Source organism: Epinephelus lanceolatus, chromosome 2 (genome assembly GCF_041903045.1).
Source record: "Epinephelus lanceolatus isolate andai-2023 chromosome 2, ASM4190304v1, whole genome shotgun sequence".
NCBI classification, from domain to species: domain Eukaryota; kingdom Metazoa; phylum Chordata; class Actinopteri; order Perciformes; family Serranidae; genus Epinephelus; species Epinephelus lanceolatus.
The window spans coordinates 23046203-23065594 of NC_135735.1; the positions used below are offsets into that span (position 1 = coordinate 23046203).

The window sequence follows — 19392 nt, forward strand, 5'->3', positions numbered from 1 at the left end:
ATAAGAACTGAGCGCTGTGTCAGAAATGTGTCACAGCACTGAGATGGTTATCCATTACATACTCTAAAAATTATGACATTTTCGGCACATCTGGGTCTAACTGAAGACAAAATTGTGATGTTTTGCACAATGTATTTAAACCAACATGAGGAAGAAATCCAATTGTTTAGACTCAATGCACAAACAGGCACTGAAAGGTCACATTTTGTTGGTTTGACTTGTTTCCCCTCCAACAAAATACAACTCATCTTGAATAATGACAGCATACCCTTTTATTAAAAACAAACAATAAACATCAAATTGGCACGAAGCCCAGAGCAGAGTTACCTCACTATTTTTTTCAACATAGCTTAAGCCCCCTAATTTAATTAAAGGCCTCTCCTCCCTCTGTTTTAAACAAATGAGGTGATGCCCTGGCAGTACAAATGGGACTGGAATAGCTGGCCATCTCTGCTCTGTGTGATGTTGAGGACGACTACTATAGAACAGATGCCAGCCTTTTGTGGCTGCTACTGTTGATTCTGCTGCTGCCTGCATTAGCCTGAGCAAAGGGAGAGCTCCGGGTAAAAAGAGAGCAACAGCCTGCATGAAAGGAACTGTGGGTTTACCGCATGGCTGGATGTACTTAACATTTAAATGGTTCAAAACTAGCAAAAACTACTGGAAAGCTGCAGACTTATAAATAACATTGCAACTGGTTACAATAAAAATACAAAACAGATGAGGCGCTGAGCTGTGAGGAGCTGCAGCCATGTTAAAGTGCAGTCTTTGTCTACGTCAGGGCTGGGACAGATTGTTGAGGGGTTTAGTCTGAGAGAGGGAGAGAAGACTCTGAGGGCCACAGACCACAGTGATGACTGACACTTGATACACAAAGCCCTGTATTGTGGTCAGAGAGCCATTGCCTTCAACTTGCCACATACCAGGTGTGTGATATAACCAGAGCCAGTTCAGCACATTATCACACATAAGTGGCTGTTTAGGGTCCTGCAGCTGTTAAAGCTTCCAATGAAAACTTCAAACATATGCAATCATATACTTTCCACCACCAAGGAAACGTGGATGAGATTTTACCAATAGTTTAGCGATCTTGGAAAGTAAAAGAGTTGCTGCTGTCAGATGTCACAGAGAGGGCTAAACATGTCATTTGCTGTATATACACTACATACGTTATACGGCCAAAAAAATAACCAGACTATTATATGACTTTAAGTTGGCAACTGGTAATTTTGGGAAGAAGTAAAATGTGTCGTGGCTGCCAGCTGCCTGAAAGAAATGAAGCAGTTTTCTCTTTAAAAGAATCATTCTGATGTCAAAATGGTTTGGCGAGCAAACATGCCAACTTAATCTGTGCTTGTATCAACGAGTTTACCCTATTCTTTTTTTCAACATGCGGTCAGGGCTGACGCAGTGAAGGGATTTCCCCTGCTGGCTCAAAAATGTAATATATGGTATGACCGCAATGTTATTGTTGTTTTTGCAAATTAAGTTGTTTATCCTGATTTTAGTGCTTTATAAATAAGCTTTAATTAGGATATTTTTAGGTTTATTGTCCCTTTTTTTAATGTATAAAAACGTTTTAAAACAAATTATATACTAGGGCAATAATGTGCAATAAGGGGCACAGCGTTTTTTTCCGCAGAGAGGCGTTGGTTGCGTCTGGTTGCTATGATACAGAACACCCACGGAAGTTAAAATGTCAGAACAAGGTAGAGTACCTGTTCTGGATAAAGGAAAGACTGAATGACGTAGGAAGAGAGGACTGACCTGCCAATCTGTGTGGGTTAATTAGCAATTTCTCCTCCATAGTTGTTGATCAGTGCTGTGACAGTTGGTTTTTGTGGTATTTGTCCTGCCCCTCTTTCACTGTGATTGGACAGCTGGATAAGAAGTGATGAGCCTAGCTTTTTTACCCAAAGTTGAAAATTTTTCAGGTCTCAGCGACCAGAAAACAAGACAAATGTGCAGCGCTCAGCACAAAGTAGATGCTCAGCCGCTTGTCAAGCTGATGGCAATTGGAACATCGTGTAAATACGCAGCGTTTCAATGGAAAAAACAAAACAAAAACAATTGCTTGCCATCCCCTGCAGCTGGCTTTTCAATAGCGCAGTATTGCAATATACATGACAGTCCACATGCAGCAGATCATATTGTTCTCAAAAGCACACCAATTGTAAAAAAAATATGCCTACCAATGATAAATAATTATGTATTTAATGATGAACTGAAATATAACAAAACTGATTATAAGCATGTTTTGGATGTAGGCCCAAGTCATGTCATTAAACCTCCAACAAGGCATCAGACTAAAAAACACCAACACCAAAGTCAAATTTTTCACTACTGTTTAATGAAATCTTAAAAATCATCCAGATTAGGGCAGCGGTCATTTCGTGTCTAAACCCGACCCCGCAAACTGAGCAAACTCCAAAACAACTGCCTGCTGATCTGCTCCACAGCCTACCTCACTCTTGTGTATACTTTTCTTTCATCTCTTATTTTAACAATCTCAGGCCATATGGCTTTGCCTATAGCCTGGAGCTATTTACAAAGGAGAGAGTGAAGGAGTGTCAGGATTGGCAATGTGTTGCCTAAATATAGGGCAGGAGTAGGCACAATGCACAGGGCCGTCCGCCACCCGCCTCTGCCCAGAATACACCCTGTGGGTAGAGCAGCAGGCCTCCGGCACATGTTCTGCGGCCGGCCAGATTAAAGCTCTCTTTACAGCACTGACGAGGCCTCTTTTGGGTTCCCCTCGCCCAAGAAGTTGCAAAGACTCTGCTATCTTTCTACCTCTGCTCTCTTCCTCAGTGACTCACGACTCCACCATACTGGCTCATAACTTTGCCGCTCAGCCATGTGCAACCCAACAAAATACATGTGTTAGCAAACTTTAAAGACAAAAGACTGCACAGGCAGGGCAGATTATTGTGGGTGGCAGTTTTCCACTACAGCTCAGAGTGCATTGCTATAATTTTAGTTGTGGGGTGGAGAGCTGCATGCTGAAGTCATTTGAGGGAGGGACCCGTTGCTTGCCAGCGGTTGTGGTCAGAATGGGAGGGAAATAATGTGTACTGTTACATCTTTTGTTTCCTGTCTCTTTATCTTTACCTCGTCACAGCAGCGTGAATGTTCTGGGGTTTTTTTGCTTTCGGAGTCTTTTATGGTTCCCTTGTGCTGCACACCTTTTTACATCAGCCACATGCACTCCCTCTCTCTTCTCCTGGCAGGATGGCCAGCCTCCCCAGATACTGCATGTCCTTTGCTACTTCTCTGTGTCAGAGTGATCAGTAAAAATTTAATGACACTATAAAATAATAAAAGTGCCATTAATTTATCACAGCACTTGATGCGTGGGCAGTAAAGAAGCATTAGTTCACTGAATATTTTCAAGCCTTAAAACAAAACCCTGATGCGGTGCAGATAATTTACGGCCCTATTTCCAACTATGATTCTAATCCACAGATATAAATTACCAAACTTATAACCAATAAGTATATTAAGCCCAGTATATAAAATTTTATGAAAATTTGCGGTACCATATTGCACAGATAGTCTGATATTAATTAGCATAGTTAACACAAGGACGGGTGGAATACTTACCGTAACTACCCCTTTATATCAGGTATGTAAAATGATAGCTTGGGTTTAATAGACTACAAAAAACCACATGCTCCTTTTCATGTCAAAACTACCTGAAAGAATTCTCCAACAAGAGCTTCATTCAGTCTTTTCCCACTTGTTTAATGCGCTGATGTTCACTAATCACATGACTACATGTGGCGGAGAAAGAAGTTCAACACTGAGATAGTTATTAATGAAATTCATTGATGGATGGGCCCTGTTCTCTCTCCTTCTCAGCCCAACATGATGCTTAATGATCATGAGTTTATAAAAGGACTTGATTGATCAGGAGGGACCGCCGAGGCGCAGAAGAGGGACGAGATGACTACTTTATTACAGACATACAGTACTCACGAACGCTGTGTCTTCCTAGTGGACTGTCCATGGAGGATCTGAAGCAGCACCATTGCCCATCCAGCTAATCGCACATCAGTCACTTTGTCATCGGGCTGCTAGCTTCTTTCATTAAGAGCAATAATGTGGCCGGGTGATGAATACGGCTCCGTGTGCGCGTGCATGCGTTGCTTTACGCCGAATGTGACACCCGAGAGAGGCACCACACTCTGTCTTGTCTTTACAAAGTGTCTTCTTGCCCAGCAGGGACCACCACATATGTCATAATTAGAAAACACTTAAGTAAGCAAAGGGCCGTCAGACGGACAGGCTCTAATCACAGGCCATAAGCAGGTAGTGGTTAATTGTATATCAGAATCACTCAGCTGGCCATAAATAATGACTGCTCCTTCAAGTATGATGGTAAATTGCAGTGCTCTTTCTGTCTCTCTCGCAGTCCTTTCTTTTGAGGAATAGTTCTTGAATAAATAAAAGCATGAGGAAAATCAAAATACTGTGAAAGGCCGAAAATGGACTTGAACTATCTTCATCCTTCAACTTGTCATCTTTTTTCAGCTCTAAAAAAAAAGGTTATATAAATGAAATAAAAAAGACAGATTTTTAAAATTTTTTTTTTAATGTGCTGTAATTTACTGACAGCTGTTGTCGCCAGCATGATTTCAATTGTCAGGAAAATAGACAACAAAATAAATCAAATGCAGCCGTGAAAATAAATATTTTTACTTGCACTGCTTAATTTTTTAGCACCTTCTCCCTTCAGCTGGGGGGGAGCAAACTTCCCTGCGGGCAAAAAGTGAAAAAACAACAAAATGGTGCAATGCATTACAAAGAAGGGGCTAAAAAATTAATGCGTGTGTTGGTGTCGGTGTGTGTGGCAGGGGAGCTGTTAGTATTGTGTGTGGACTCTACCTGAGTATGTGCTCAGACTGCATGTGATAGGCATGTTTAGAAAAGAAAGAGGCAGAGGTCACAGCAGACAGTACATCTTTGGCAGAGACTGAACGCTCACCCTGGGAGTAAAACAAATGCTTTTTTTTCTGAATGGTGGCAACATGCCTGCTTTTAGTGTCATCCAGGCGAAACCTAGGGGGGGAGAGATTATTTGTATCATGCAGAGTCAAAGTGTCCATCTCCTAGTTGAGTCTTTAGAGAGGAAGACAGCCCTTTGCTAATGCCCTGTGTATTCACTGAGGAAGTAGGTCATTCAACAATGGAGCCAGCAGCAGTCGGCACTCTCCCCTTGCATAATACATTAAGTGTAATGTGCAGCAACTATTCAGAGGCCCCCCGAAAGCTGTTATTTTATTCTGTAAATGCACACGGACATGACATTTAATATTGTCACGGAGTGCTGAATGACAGGGTTTCATTGTGCGTCAAGTACAACATGATGCCAAGTTTAATCTGAGCACAAAGCGACATGACAAACGGGAAAACACGGTGTGTTCTCCAAAGCATGAACTCTGAATAAATGATGGGCGCTGAGCTCTGGGCACTGTAGACTGGAAGGGAGGATGTAAGGAGAAGATTACAGAGGAAAATCTGAGCACTGCAAAGAGGGCCACGGCCCCATTGTGTGCTTCGGATCACAAAGTATCCTTCTGTAAATCTATTTACAGCACCCCTGGCCCTCACTGTCTCTCTGCCTCCTGTCATCCATTATAGCAGCTGCTGAATAGAGAGATGAGAGAGGAAAAAGCTACATCTAGCTCATGTCAAAAGAGCAGCTCTTCAAAAGAACCTCCATTTACCAGAGACACTTTTTTTTTTCTTTTCAAATTTTCAGATTCCTGATGGCGTTATTTTTACAATTCTATCACTGTAAAAACGTGTATATGTGCTTGTTTGTGTACCTGACTGTTTGTGTTTCCTTGTAGGAGAGGGCACATTTTGAGAGCATCGGGCACCACCTCGGGAAGCTGGGTGAGGAAGGGAAGATCGGCCACAGAGTTATTGACCTCACCAGGCCAGAGGACCTTGATGGTAAGGACAAATATTTGTTTTTCTCTTTTGTTTTTATCGAACACAATTTGAATTGCACATCAAATGATTTTATGTTTAACATTGTTGTGAATTCTACGCTAAAGACATGATGTTGAGTGGATTCTCTATAAAATCTAGACCAGGGGTTCTCAAAGTCTTAATGACTGAGTGCCCATTTAGGGCGTCAGACAAGTATGACAGAGAAGTGCACAGGAAGTTGTTGGATTTGGGATTGGTCTCATAATGGCGTTTAACGTTACAGTCCTCGAACACCGAATTCACCTTTTTGCAGATAAGCCAGATCATTTCATCTGTTCCCTGAAGTACAAGGCGTTGATCCATTTTTCCTGAAACCTCCTTATCCCCTCAACCATACAGCGATTATTTTGTGGTGGCTCTTCTATTTCACTTCCACGTTAAACTGCCTGGTTCAACCACCAGGGTCTCTAACTTTAGCTAACAGTATTAGCATTGATGACAGAACGTCATAGCCGCAAGACTCGCAATGTGCCACTTATCATAAGTGCTATATCGTAAGCAACTGGACTTGTTTGAGTGTCTTGAAGATGCCAAGAAACTCAAGCAAGTCCAGTTGCTTACGATATAGCACTTATGATTACCATGACCTGGACAACTGAGAACCTTCACAGACAATGTGCCAGTAGTTGCCATGCAACCAGTGGCTTTCTACAAGTAGTCATTCCTAGCCTGACAGACGCAAAAGGTCCAGATTTAGGGGGATACATTGGCATATATATATATATATATATATATATATATATATAAATGTGTGTGTGTGTGTATATATATATATACACACACACACACACACACACATATATATATATATATATATATACACACACACACACACACACACACACACATATATATATATATATATATATATATATATATATATATATATATATATATATGGGAAGTACAGAGTAGGTCCTCTTCCACAGAGCCCACCATGTTGTTTCTACAGCAGCCCAGAACAGACAAACCAAACACTAACTTTAGATAGGACCATTCACGTTATTGCGTTGGTCCCGTAGTTCTCCTACACATTTAGCAAACGGGAGCAGTTTCACTTGGTTGCAATCTCCAGCCCTTACCGACCTAATCCTACACACTAGACATTTAAATGTAAACTACTGAAATTTTAAGTATTGGAACAGACTGCAGATGATGAAAATATAATGCATGCATTTCACGTCACGTCTCTGAGGGCTGCCACTGGGCGCACTTTAAGCATCTATGCTCCAGAATAATGCTACACTCCGAAAGCAAAAGGAGTTTTGATAGCTGACAAAGCCTGCTACTCCATGAAGCTATGCGTCTCAGTTTTAGATCGCAGAGCGTATGGGTGTGTGCAGAAACATGTGCGTATGTGTGAGGGAGATGTGGGGGTTGGGATGAATGCCGTTTGAAATGAGCCGTAGCTCTGAGGTTTTCACAGGTAGGTGAGCAGAGGACAAGGGTGCCTGAGGACAAAGCTGGCTTTTTTCCAAGCTCGGCTCCTGTTGCTGTTGTGCTTGTTTGAGGTCCTGCGCACAGGGGTGTAAATTCGGGTTGCACCAGTGTGACAAAGCGTCATCTCCCTTTGTGGTGCTGGCTCCTACACAGGAGCAAGGAGTACTTCAGCGCACCAATGTTTGTCCGACATAAATATTTGTGGCAGTTTCCATGGTATTTCGGAGCCACAGCAAAGAGGAAAATGGTTCTGACTCATCTTTGATGCCTCAAAGACTCTCAAGGCAGAAGGATAGATATTTCTCAGGACAATGTAACCCATCAACATCTTTAAATAGCATCTCAGACACATTTCCCATCAGTTTTAGAACCAAACACTCCTGTTTAATTGGTTCACATAGACTTTTATAAAAAATATATTTTTACTCCCCATAAAAATGTTTACCAACACCAAGGCAAATGTCTTTTTATTTAATTATGTCTAGTTTCACATCACACCCAATCGTGACGCTGACAAATAGAGGTGCATTTAGTGGATTCATTGACATGTTTCCCATGTGAGCCACAGCAGCAGATCCCATCCCACCCGTCTGAGTCCTCGGACAGATGTGTTTCCAGTGCTCAATCTCCCAGTGGGAACCTTCTCTCTGTGGCTACTGTGGAGTCGGGACTGAAACAGAGCGCACACCAGGGCAGTTGTGTCCTTTTAAGTCCTGCACAGGGCCGAGGGAAAGGCTTGCGCCAGACGCCTCACATCAGTGTTCCCAGTGGGCTATGGATTAGGAGCAAGCAGAGGTTAGAGGAGAGGAGAGGTCCTCTTCCCAGGGGGAAATGGCTGGGAGCCAGGGCACTACGCATAACTCAAAACGCACAACTAGCATTTCTTCTCTTTCGCCACAAATATATCTGTCTGTCTCTTTCAGCTTCACCAACAGGAAAACACATACGGCTGAATGATGTGAAGCGGGATTTTATGATGTGAACCACAAAGTGTTTACTCTTCTGAGAACATGTTTACTTTTGAAATCCTTGTTGTGAGGATTTTCTGCTCCCTGAACCAATCGAGGCTTGGCTCCCTGACATACCTCGATATATAGAAACATACAGTATCCATCTAATTGCAGCTTTTTTTGTGCTCCATTTACTAGCCTGGAATCTTTAATTTGCTGATCTGCATGTCATACAAAGGTTGTGCAGAAGTCAGGGTTAAAACCGGGCTAAATTTGGTTGGCAAGTTAAGGTTTTTTTTTCATCAAGCTTACATATACAATTGTTTAAATGGCTTTTAAAATACTATATTTAAAAAAATATAAATTGTGGTAATCTTATAAGTATACAAATGTTTACTTTTCAACCAACCTTGGTTATTTTTTTAACCCAGACATCTGCCTAATCAATGCCTAAGCCTCTTTCCCACTGCACAAACAAACCCCACGAACATCTGGCTTTTGTATTTAATGAGAAAGGTTACAATTGCTATTCACTTGGCACTGACAGAGCAGTAGCCACAGGTATTTATTGGCTCCAGCTCTGATCGCCTCTGATCAGCAGTGATGGATATACGACATCCGGGTGGATACGTTAATTTTAGCCCCTTTTCTGGGACGATACAATGTTGTGCCGCCACAAAATAACATCTGTCTCTGTCTGAACAGCTCTAGAACATCATTCAAAATATAGTTGGCACCAAGTTTAAAAGAGAGACTGAATAAGTAGGCTAACAGATATAAAAAATAAGCAACCACTATAACATTTTTTCCCACTGGGCTCCATGCAGTTTCTGCTGTTTATTAACCCTGTTTTCTGGCGCATCTGTGACGTTGAATGGGACACAACAAAAAAAAAACAAACAAAAAAAACAAAGGCATACATGTCTACCTCAGAGTCCTGTACACTGCTACAGTATACTGCCAATAGGAAAAGAGTCTATTGCCCATTTTTTGCGGGTTTCCCGTGTTTAAAAAAACCCCACATATATGGGCTACTTATGAAGGAAAAAGGGTTTTACTTTAAAATTCCTAACTCAGGTCGTGAATGTAGGTCTTTTTTTTGGGACCATTCAGTAGGAGGGAAATCAATTTGGAGTCTCCTCTGTATTCCTTAACACTTTTCGTCAGTAGTTCAGAACACACTGCATATAGTTTGCCGTTTCCTGAAAAGGAAAATTACTGGGTGTAGCTCCCAGCCTTTACATAGGGTGTGAAAGCCCCTTGGTGTGTAGCAGCTTTCCCTCCAGAACAGAGCGGCCACATTGAGCAGACCCAGCGTACAGCCGACTTCTGTCATCACGGCAGTTCACAGAAAGCTTTAGGTTGCTTAAGCTAATATTTGCAAAGCATGCAGCAACCAAAATCCTAACGACTTGGGAAAAAAAAAAAAAAAAAAAAGTGGCACAGGAATGGAAATAGATAGGATTTCCTTCATTTTACAAAGCCACGAGCCACACGCATGAGCCCACCACAAATTCATTAGGTCTTTTTAAGCTGTGAAGAAAACATTACCAAATACCACAAAGGCCTCGGCCCAGCCAGGCCCTTTGTTCATTCACATATGGCAGTATGGAGTTGCTGTGTAGCTGAGGTTTTGTGTTTGTCTAAACCGCCCCCATCACTGAGGGTCAGCAGAGAACAAAGAGGTTGTTGAGAGATGTGTGGAGGCAGGAAAAAGAATTAATCTAAACGCCTAGTGTGATAATAAAGATGAGGCTTTAGCTGATCAGTGTCTCTAACAATGTCCTGATGGAATAGGATGAGAAGAACAGTCGTGTTGCATTGTTGTTACACTGATGCGTTTCTTTACATCGGTAGCTCCGAGCTGTTTTATATGACCTGATTGTTTGAAGAGGTTTTTTTTTGTTGTTGTTTTTCTTCCACTGTGAGGCCGTGGGAATCAAGACTCTGGCTTTTATTGCTGAGGAGTTTTTTTCCTAGAAGAAAGCTGAGATGAGGAGGCTCAGACATAATGATTTATCAAGTGACAACAACAATAGCTGGAAAGGTCAACACAGTCAATAAGAAAGTTGTGTTTTTGTGAAGTTGGCAAATTTAAATTTACCCCCAATAGGAATAAATTCTGTGTGTGTGTGTGCGTGTGTGTGTATGTGTATCTCCTTTTGTATGAGCAAAGCTGGGATGTTGTGAAAGATTAGACTCCACTTTTAGGCTAAATGCATATGAGAGGGGATAGAGTAGACAAAAGTTAAAGCCGTAGCCTGCATGTTGAAACAAGTCGGCCGTTTGTTCCCAAGTTCCCATGTGCGCACACTCACACACTAACTCAACACACACATAAGCGCTCCAGAAAACTCAAATCCTGACTCGAAAAGGAGGAAAAAAAAAAGGATTGACATGTTATAATAGGGCTTATATCACTTGTAATTTGTAATGGTTTAATTAGCATGCTATGAGCTCAGGCTAGAACAGGGGCACTGAGCGCTGTCTCCTGTCTGTCCATACACATTAATCTCGCCTGATCCTGCTCCAAGGGAGAGGCTCTATTGTCAGTAGTAAATGCCTTCAGTCAGAGGTGTTAGATTTGATCCCAACAGGGAGGGCTTGGCAGGTTTGCGTGATTGTCTCCTGCTCACTGAGGCTCATCCTCTTGAGCGGATTCCTGGGTGACATTATGTGTCTGCCCACAGAACAAAGATGAGTAAGGAGGAGAAAGGAGGGGGGGGGGGGGGGGGGGGGGGGGAAGAGAGGGGACAGCTGGGGCAGCGCTACCCTCTGGCTTGGTACATGGTCGAGTCTGAGCCTGCAGCTCACAGGTGCGATAGGCTTTAGGGCCTCACTACATTCTCACTCTATTTCGCTCCCTTTTTTCCTGCTTTGTCCTTTTCCGCTCTCCCCTCACCATTTTTTATACCCCCGACCCCCCCACCCAATATACACACGGTCACAGACACACACACAATCACTCTTTCTCACTGTAATTCAAGCTGCTCATCTGCAGTGTTTCCAGGAGAGACAAATTAAAAGGGATTCTCATATCGCTCTGTCACACTTGAGCTGCGGGCCTCATGAATCACAATAAATTCTATTAAGCAGCACTCCCTCTGTTTCGCTCTCTCCCCAGCTACCACCCAGGGGGGCTGCCCCTGTCACTGCTAAACATCTGTGTTTATTTACACAATCACACACCTAACTAACTGATTCCTAAATGTCCTGCACCTCCTGGAAAAAAAATGTTAATGCTCATTTGCAAAATGTCAGAGCAGTGTTGTGATTTTCAGTGAAAAGGCAGAGACAATGTTGCCGTAAATTGCATGTTGCCGTTTCTGGGGATTTGCTGAGACTGGCTGCTAATGTGCAGGATGCCTCTGATTAAGTCATATATATTATGGGGGCTGAATAAGGGGCAGGATTTATCTACCCATGAAGCCTTGCATGGGCCTATATTAGAGACAGCCATTCTCCCAGCTCTGTACTGTCTTTGTGCTGTAATCAGAGAGATTACAGTGAAGACTTAAGTATTATTTCAGGTCAAAGGTCAAACTGGCTGCTCTAAGTCAACTTGATACCTTCATCACTATGTTCTTTACAAATCCACGACCACACCACCTGCCTCAATGCGGGTAAAGATGATGTAACGCCGCTGTTGTTCATTTCAACGGCCCTCTGTAGCATCAGACAGGCACTTTTCTATGTGCCATCATGGGAGCGAAAAAACCATGCCTCATCTGGTTTCCCTCCAATGAACCAAGTCACGTGGCTGGTTTCCTGGCTAACTACGGATGTGGCACTAGCTGATGGCAGGCGGTTGTTTTGTCCCCCCTCCCCATAAGAAGCTCACCTCTGCCCGTATGCATGCACACCAGTATATAAATTGCTGAATCAGTGTCAGTGATAGAGTAATGGCACGGGAGGCATCGTAAATTACAGCAAGCGATCCCGGGGCGCAGACACTGGCTGTCGTGTCTGAGTGAGCGCTGCGCTCCTGAGCTAATGAATACCTTCATCTGGCCCCGGCAGTCAGCAGATTGCCCCGCGTTGATGGATACTGTCAGCCCTCCGCCACACCACATTTCATTGCACAATAAACATGGTTGTCAAAACCAAACAAAGTGAAATCAATTCATCCTGTACAGTGAGTGCATGCTAAATGAAATTAACGTACTGTGTGGGGTTGGGTGGCAGCAAAGGTAGTGTATTATTTCTGAATTCATGATGGCTTTAGGGCCCAGAGCCTTCTGGGAGGGGAAAGCTAACAGGACAAGAGATGGTACCTGCAGAGTTGGAAAAAGTATTTAAAGTGACACAAAACACCTGAAACATTCAGATTAAGTAATTTTGTACATGCTGTATGTGTGCATGTATCTATGAGTATTTCTACAAATAAATTAGCAGGTTGTGTAGGCCACGAATTATTATAGTGAGAAAGGGTTTTGCAGATTAGGCTTTTCTCTGTAAGCATCCTGACACAGATGATCATATGGAATAAAAAGGAAGAAAAAAGTACAGTCAAACTATATAATGAACTATGTGGTGAAAAAAAGTCAAACTTAATATTTGAAAATAAATAAAACAATATTATGACAATCAAGGACTTTCAAATAATTTTATAAATAAAAGTAATTAACCGCTATTTTAGAGATACTAACACTGATGTATTACTGGACAGGGAACTTCAATTAGCCCAATATTTAAACTTAAATAAAACAACTGATAAAAAGACAAACCCTGACTAGATATAGACCTAGTGACTAGAAACTCTTTCTACAAACTCTGTATCCAGTGTGGAACAGGGGAAGTAAAGACAGAAGTTCACTTTCTTAAAAATTGTTCAGCATGCAAAGAAATTAGAGGTTTTTTTCCCACAAATTTCACCACAAAATCCCAGACTTTCTCACCCTCCTAAAAGACAGACTCCCCTAGCAGAAGACTGGCAGGAGAATACGTATGTCATAAACCAAGAATACAGCAATGCAAGACTATTTTTTTTTCTCTTCTTTCATTTCATTTTGCTATTAACTACTTATATTCCATTGTGTATTGTGTATCTAACATATAACCTTTTGCTTTGGCAATATGTTTGATGCATAACATCATGGAAATAAAGCAAATTAAATTGAAATTTAATTATTTTTGCCCCTAAATTTAAGTATATCTATATATTTATTTCATTTATATACTTTTTTCTTCTTTTTTTATAACTTGTATTTCCTGAAATCAGAAACACAAAAACATTAATGATGTGACTGTCACAATTCACTTCCATTTGTTCAGAACTATAAGACAATGGGAGCTTTGGGCAGCAACAAGTGCAGTGTCACAGTGTGAAAACACATTTCTCTCTGGCCTCCCCGATGAAGGGAAGCCTCTGCAGATCATAAATGTGGCTGTTTGACTGTTGAACATGAGCTGGTGAAAACTGATTTGGGGCCATTGTACTGAGAGAAACAGGTTTCCTAGTGGGCAGCGCGACCTCAAACATTCTCTGTAAGCAGAAACCAAAAACCACCTTCCACCACCCCTCCATCTCTATTACACTGGAGGTGGCTGTGGGCTCCCTCAGTACAGCATCTGTGTGTTTGTGTGTCTACATACAGTATATTGCCTGTTCACTACTTGTCTGCTATAATACTTTTGAGAAGAAGACACCCTTTTGCAAAGTGAAGACACTCAAACTCTTGAGGCTGAAAATGGCGCAGCAGCATCTTCAGTGATTAGAACAGAGTGAGGTTTCTGTGGATTCGGAATTAATGCCTCTGCACAAACCCTCCATTACTCATTAGGAGTTTGATTTTGTTTATCAACTGAAATAATAATAGAAATCAAACCCCAGGTAACGTGTGCCAAGGCTGCTTGTGGAATGGTCTAATGAGAAGGCTTCACATGTGGATGATGAAATATGCATGAGTCATCCCAAGCTTTCTTTTCCAGATTTGAGATCATTAAAGATGTATCGTAGCATATGGAAGGCTTTTTTTGTCTTATTTTTCAAGCCTTGTTTATCAACATGTTTTTGTTTGTTTAAATATTCATACTGCTTTTATTTAATTCTTTCACATCTTACATATAAAAGGAAGCAAATGCGCATGCAAACAGAAATCATTATCAGTCTGATGTACAGTTTAATACTGAGAGAAACTCTCTTATGCTGATTGTGAATGCCCTGATTGAGAAACAGCACTTTGCAGAAGCCGCACGGTCTCTCGTTGCAAATGTGGAGAGAAAGTGAGTGAGAGAGAAGGAAGGACGGAAAAGAGAGAGGAAGGAGAGGAGGGGGAATGAGGAATGGCGTGCTTGAATTTATTTGTGCATATGTGTTAAAATGTACTGTTTTTTTTTAGAAACTGCCTCAAGTCCCATATTTGTTATTTATGTTGGCATTCTTGCACTTTTTATGAACACTATGAATGTCAAATTGAAATGTATGAGGAAGAGAAGTGTGAACACTTGCAGACAAAATATTTAACTGCCACTGAAGTCCAAGTCTTCCTTCTTTGGTGTTGGAAAGACCTGAGTATAAGTAAAAGAGCACAGCACCTCCTCAAACTGACATTGTATTCGCTTTTATAGCACATAAACTATAATCCTGTCAAGTCAGGTATTTCACTCAATAGAAAGTCAGCCCCCTCTATGAGGGTCCGTAGCCCAGCACTCATCTGAAACAATGTTCATGATGATGATAGCAGGGATGACAGCAGATGAAGGAGAGTTTGAACATGGCTGGTCATTTAATCAATGTCGTGCCTTGCTCTCTCTGTTTCGTCTCTGGCTATTCCAGGGTCCAAGGAGCTAAATGGCTCTGAATCTGCATATAAACCTCAACCCTATTATTGTTGGCCAACAGGAGGCGCTGGATCTACTGAGGCAAGAGTCTTTAGGGAAGCCAGAGGACGGAACAACAACGAGCCCCACATTAAACGGCCAATGAATGCATTCATGGTGTGGGCTAAGGACGAGCGGCGCAAGATCCTCCAAGCTTTCCCCGACATGCACAACTCTAACATAAGCAAGATTTTGGGTAAGACCTTTTAAATCAAATACACTCCGGTCTGCTAACACTGCGTAACTGCTTTTGTAAAGCTACCTCTACACTCCAGTGCCTTATTATCCCTGTTAAATACATTACTATCTCTTGTATCTGCTCTTATATCACAGGTAAATGAAATGAACAACAATATGTTGTCAAGTACCCAACAGCGTTCTTTATTATCTGTTTAGCATCTTGAGTTCCTGCCTCTGTACTCGTATCTCTCTCTCTCCTGCTCAACAGAGGCATTGAACTCTTTGGCAGTTAACAACAGTGATAAACTTGTAGTTTACAGCTAATAATTAAAAACTAAAGTTCTTTCATGACACACTGTAGAGCTGGTAAACATCGTTAATCAATCAGACCTCTGTTACACCTTTCAGACTCGAGTGTTTGTACATTTAAATATGTGTGAATTGTTCTGAGTATAGCAGATTTTAAAGTAGCTAGCATCTGAAAGAGGAGGATGTGTTATCTCATTGGCCACTGCGCATCAGGTCACCACAGCATACAGATGGATTTATAGTCCATCACTACCATAAGTGTTTGTCATGAAAAATGACAGAGGCTAAATGGGCCTAGTCTCCTCAGCATTGGAGTCCATACATCAGAGCTGTTAAAAGTGCTGTCATCCAGCTCCTAGTAGGACACTTCACAGAGCTGCAGTATTTACTACACTAGCTTGTTCCTTACTGTTTAACATCAAAGCGTGTCTCTTGTCGAAAATAATGTGCATATGCAGGGCTATCAAGAGGCTGGTGTGGTAAAGAGGATAAATTATGATTTTGCTGGAAAACCTCTACCCTTATTATATACAGTTTAATATAGGGCTGGGCGATATGGCTTTTAAATTATATCAAATGTTTTTAGACTATATCACAAAACATGATATATATCTCAATATTCTGAAATCTCTACACTTATGTCGACTTCTAAATACAAAACTACTGTATAAAGCACTGTTAAAATAAAATTAGAGTACCGTTACAGTAAAGTTAAATGAAGTTTAATAAGTACTGTTATTATTTAGTTAAAAAAAGTATTGTTATATCAAAGTTAAATAACTTACTGTTATAAATTAAGTATTATTATAGTGAAATAATAAATAAGAGGAGATCCACTGGTGCTCTTCTTCTGAAACACCCGTCTCATCTCGGGCTGGAAGTGTTATTGTTTTTGTGGTGAACTTGAAGCTTCCAGTCAACAGTTAGCAGTTAGAGTCTAGCAGAAAGTTGAACCCTTACAGCAGCACGTTTAAACATGGAGATTTATTCACTATGAGCAGAAACAACTAACAGCTCTCCAGTTCATATGTCAGTAATATTTGCAAGTCGCACCGGTGCTCCATGGTAGCAAATTGTCACTAAATAGTCGCAGTCCACAGCCCTGCAGATACAAAAACACACACCTCGCCCGCTCACGCTATCTCCAAGGAGAGAAATGACTGGATGGGCAAGGGACTGTGTGTGATGTATCACTTTTGTGAGTCTTTTTGTGTCTGTGAAAGGGAAAAAGCCAAGACAGAAAAACAAGTCTCTTGCTAGTTGCTTTAAAAAATGACATAATAATACTTACTCGTTGTTTGCAATAACGTAATTTTATAAATCCCATACGGAACAAGCTGCAATTTCATCACATATAATCAATATATTGCCCACCCCTTGTTCAATAATTAAGTAAGGTTTGACTAAAATATATGTCTCTGACTCTAAAATCACTATCAGTTATTAAAACTGCTTTTTCCCCACCTGTGTTGAAACACTGAAATCTCTATGTACTGTGTTGTGTAGGTTCTCGGTGGAAGTCCATGTCTAACCAGGACAAGCAGCCATACTATGAAGAGCAGGCCCGTCTGAGTAAGCTCCACCTAGAGAAGTACCCAAACTACAAGTACAAGCCACGGCCTAAGAGGACCTGCATCATCGACGGCAAAAAACTCCGCATTGGAGAGTACAAGCAGATGATGCGCTCACGGCGACAAGAAATGAGGCAGTTCTTCACTGTGGGGTAGGTGCGCAGTCATTGATTCCACAAAATAATCACACTTACACACTGACAAACTCACAACATACCAACTGGACTGTAGCTTTTTACATCCGTAGGCGTTCTTATCACACAGTGTAAGCACCATTTCCAAAGGCAAGGATCGAGTTAACCTCCACTGTATTGGTTTTAGGACAAGGGCCTGACATGCACATTAAAATAAAGTGTTTTTTCAATAGCTGTGATTTAATAATTTTAGACAATAGCAGTCTGCCAATGGAGCATGAAGTGCAGACATTATTACAGGATATATGCTTTAAGTATAGACTTACAGAAGCCTGGAGGGCAGCAGTCTGAAGCTTAACACTTTAATTTACTGTGTGTGGTTAGCAGGAGAGCCCTTCTCCAGGTGTTCCCATGTCAGTCATAAGCTTCAGCGGCTGGAGTATCAATCATCCAGCGCAGCAGCAGACAAGAGCAGCGCTAACCACGTATTGGTTTTATGTCACCAATAAACTGGGTAGTGTTTCTGAACAGCTCAAGACGGGAGCTGTCAGGAGAACCTCTCTTTTCCCAAATCATTTTCACAGAGCTGCTGGCTTAAGGCAGACTGCTGCGGGAAAGCCCTAATCCAACCATCTCAGTTTTAGTGCTGCAACAACAAAAAATATATAGTTTTTTTGAGACTATTCTGAGCAGCACTTCCAGCAACACATGAGCATTCTTTCCATTTATTCTTTTATTGTACTTAAAGGCCGAAATTTGTATCAAAAATCATTGGAAATAGTGTAATATCTTAATTTTTCCTCTTTCTCCTACATCCAGACAGCCACCACAGATCCCCATCACCACCAGCGCCAGTATGGTCTATCCCGGGGCCATCACCATGGCGACCACCACACCCTCACCTCAGATGACATCAGAGTGCTCGAGTGCCTCAGCGAGTCCCGAGCCATCCATTCCCGTCATTCAGAGCACCTACAACATGAAGCTAGAGCCCAACACCATGGCGAACAACAGCGAGCCGGTCAACGGCGAGGACGAGATGGACATGTACGAGGATTTCGAGGACGAGCCCAAATCAGACTATAGTAGTGAAAATGACACACAAGAGCCAGTCAGCGCCAACTGAGACCTCTGGAACGGGAGAGGCCAATAGAGACACAACACTCATACGGGAGGACGCCCAGAGGGCTGGTCTGATCTGATCTGAGGGAGCGAAAGAGCAAAAGAAAAACAAAACTACACCACAAAGGTTTAAAAATGTACAAAAAAAAAAAAAAAGAAAAGAAGAAAATTAAATAATAATAATAACGATGTATCATTTAGGAGCCAGCATGCAGATGTGGCTTCATCAGAATCAAAAGCTATTTGGTCTTAAGTGTTTCTTCAAGTGTGTGAAGCAGTTTGGTTGTGGTAATTTAGATTTTTTTTTTTTTTTCTATTTCATTGTTCATTTTTTTTCATTGTGATCATGGATATTTACACAATTAGGTCAATGCCTAGAACAAAAGACGGAACTTGAAATTGAACGTTTGATATGAACCTATAATTCTTACGGTCATTTACCTTGTTTTTCCTCTTCAATTAGATGATTTTGATATATTGCATAACTGTTCAAGATGGGGATAATATTCTCACTCAGGTATAGTGTGCCAGCCAACAGCTTGTGAATGTTTTTAATCAATAATGAATTATTACCAGTACAAAATATCTCAAAATTCATATGGAGTGATTCCGACTTATTACAGAGGGAAATTACACATTATTATATTATTATTATTATTATTATTTGTGTTTTGTTGTTATTGTTATTTCACAAACTGCATAATTGACTGCAGAAGTGCCAAACATTTCAAGTTGTTTCTAAAGTCTTTTGGGACAGGCTTCGTGAGTCTTGGACAATCTCTTGATCTCTTAATACATTTTCATTATCCAGTCTTTCTTTAATTTACCCTAACAGAATAAACAAATGAAACTCAGGAACTTGGA

General features: G+C 41.3%; 1 protein-coding gene across 14 annotated transcripts in view; it reads left to right on the forward strand.

Moving 5' to 3' along the window:
• The window catches only part of sox6 (SRY-box transcription factor 6), a 145382-nt gene extending 126740 nt beyond the window's left edge, over nt 1-18642 (forward strand). For 12 of the 14 annotated variants that reach the window (XM_033628437.2, XM_033628438.2, XM_033628439.2 and 9 more), the window contains 4 exons: nt 5856-5961; nt 15169-15408; nt 17208-17424; nt 18226-18642. In XM_033628437.2, the coding sequence (XP_033484328.2) occupies nt 5856-5961; nt 15169-15408; nt 17208-17424; nt 18226-18532 (870 nt within the window). In that variant the 3' untranslated portion in view covers nt 18533-18642. The remainder of the gene's footprint in view (nt 1-5855; nt 5962-15168; nt 15409-17207; nt 17425-18225) is intronic. The other 2 variants (XM_033628440.2, XM_033628441.2) reach the window with 1 other exon arrangement.
• Nucleotides 18643-19392: the final 750 nt, after the last annotated feature.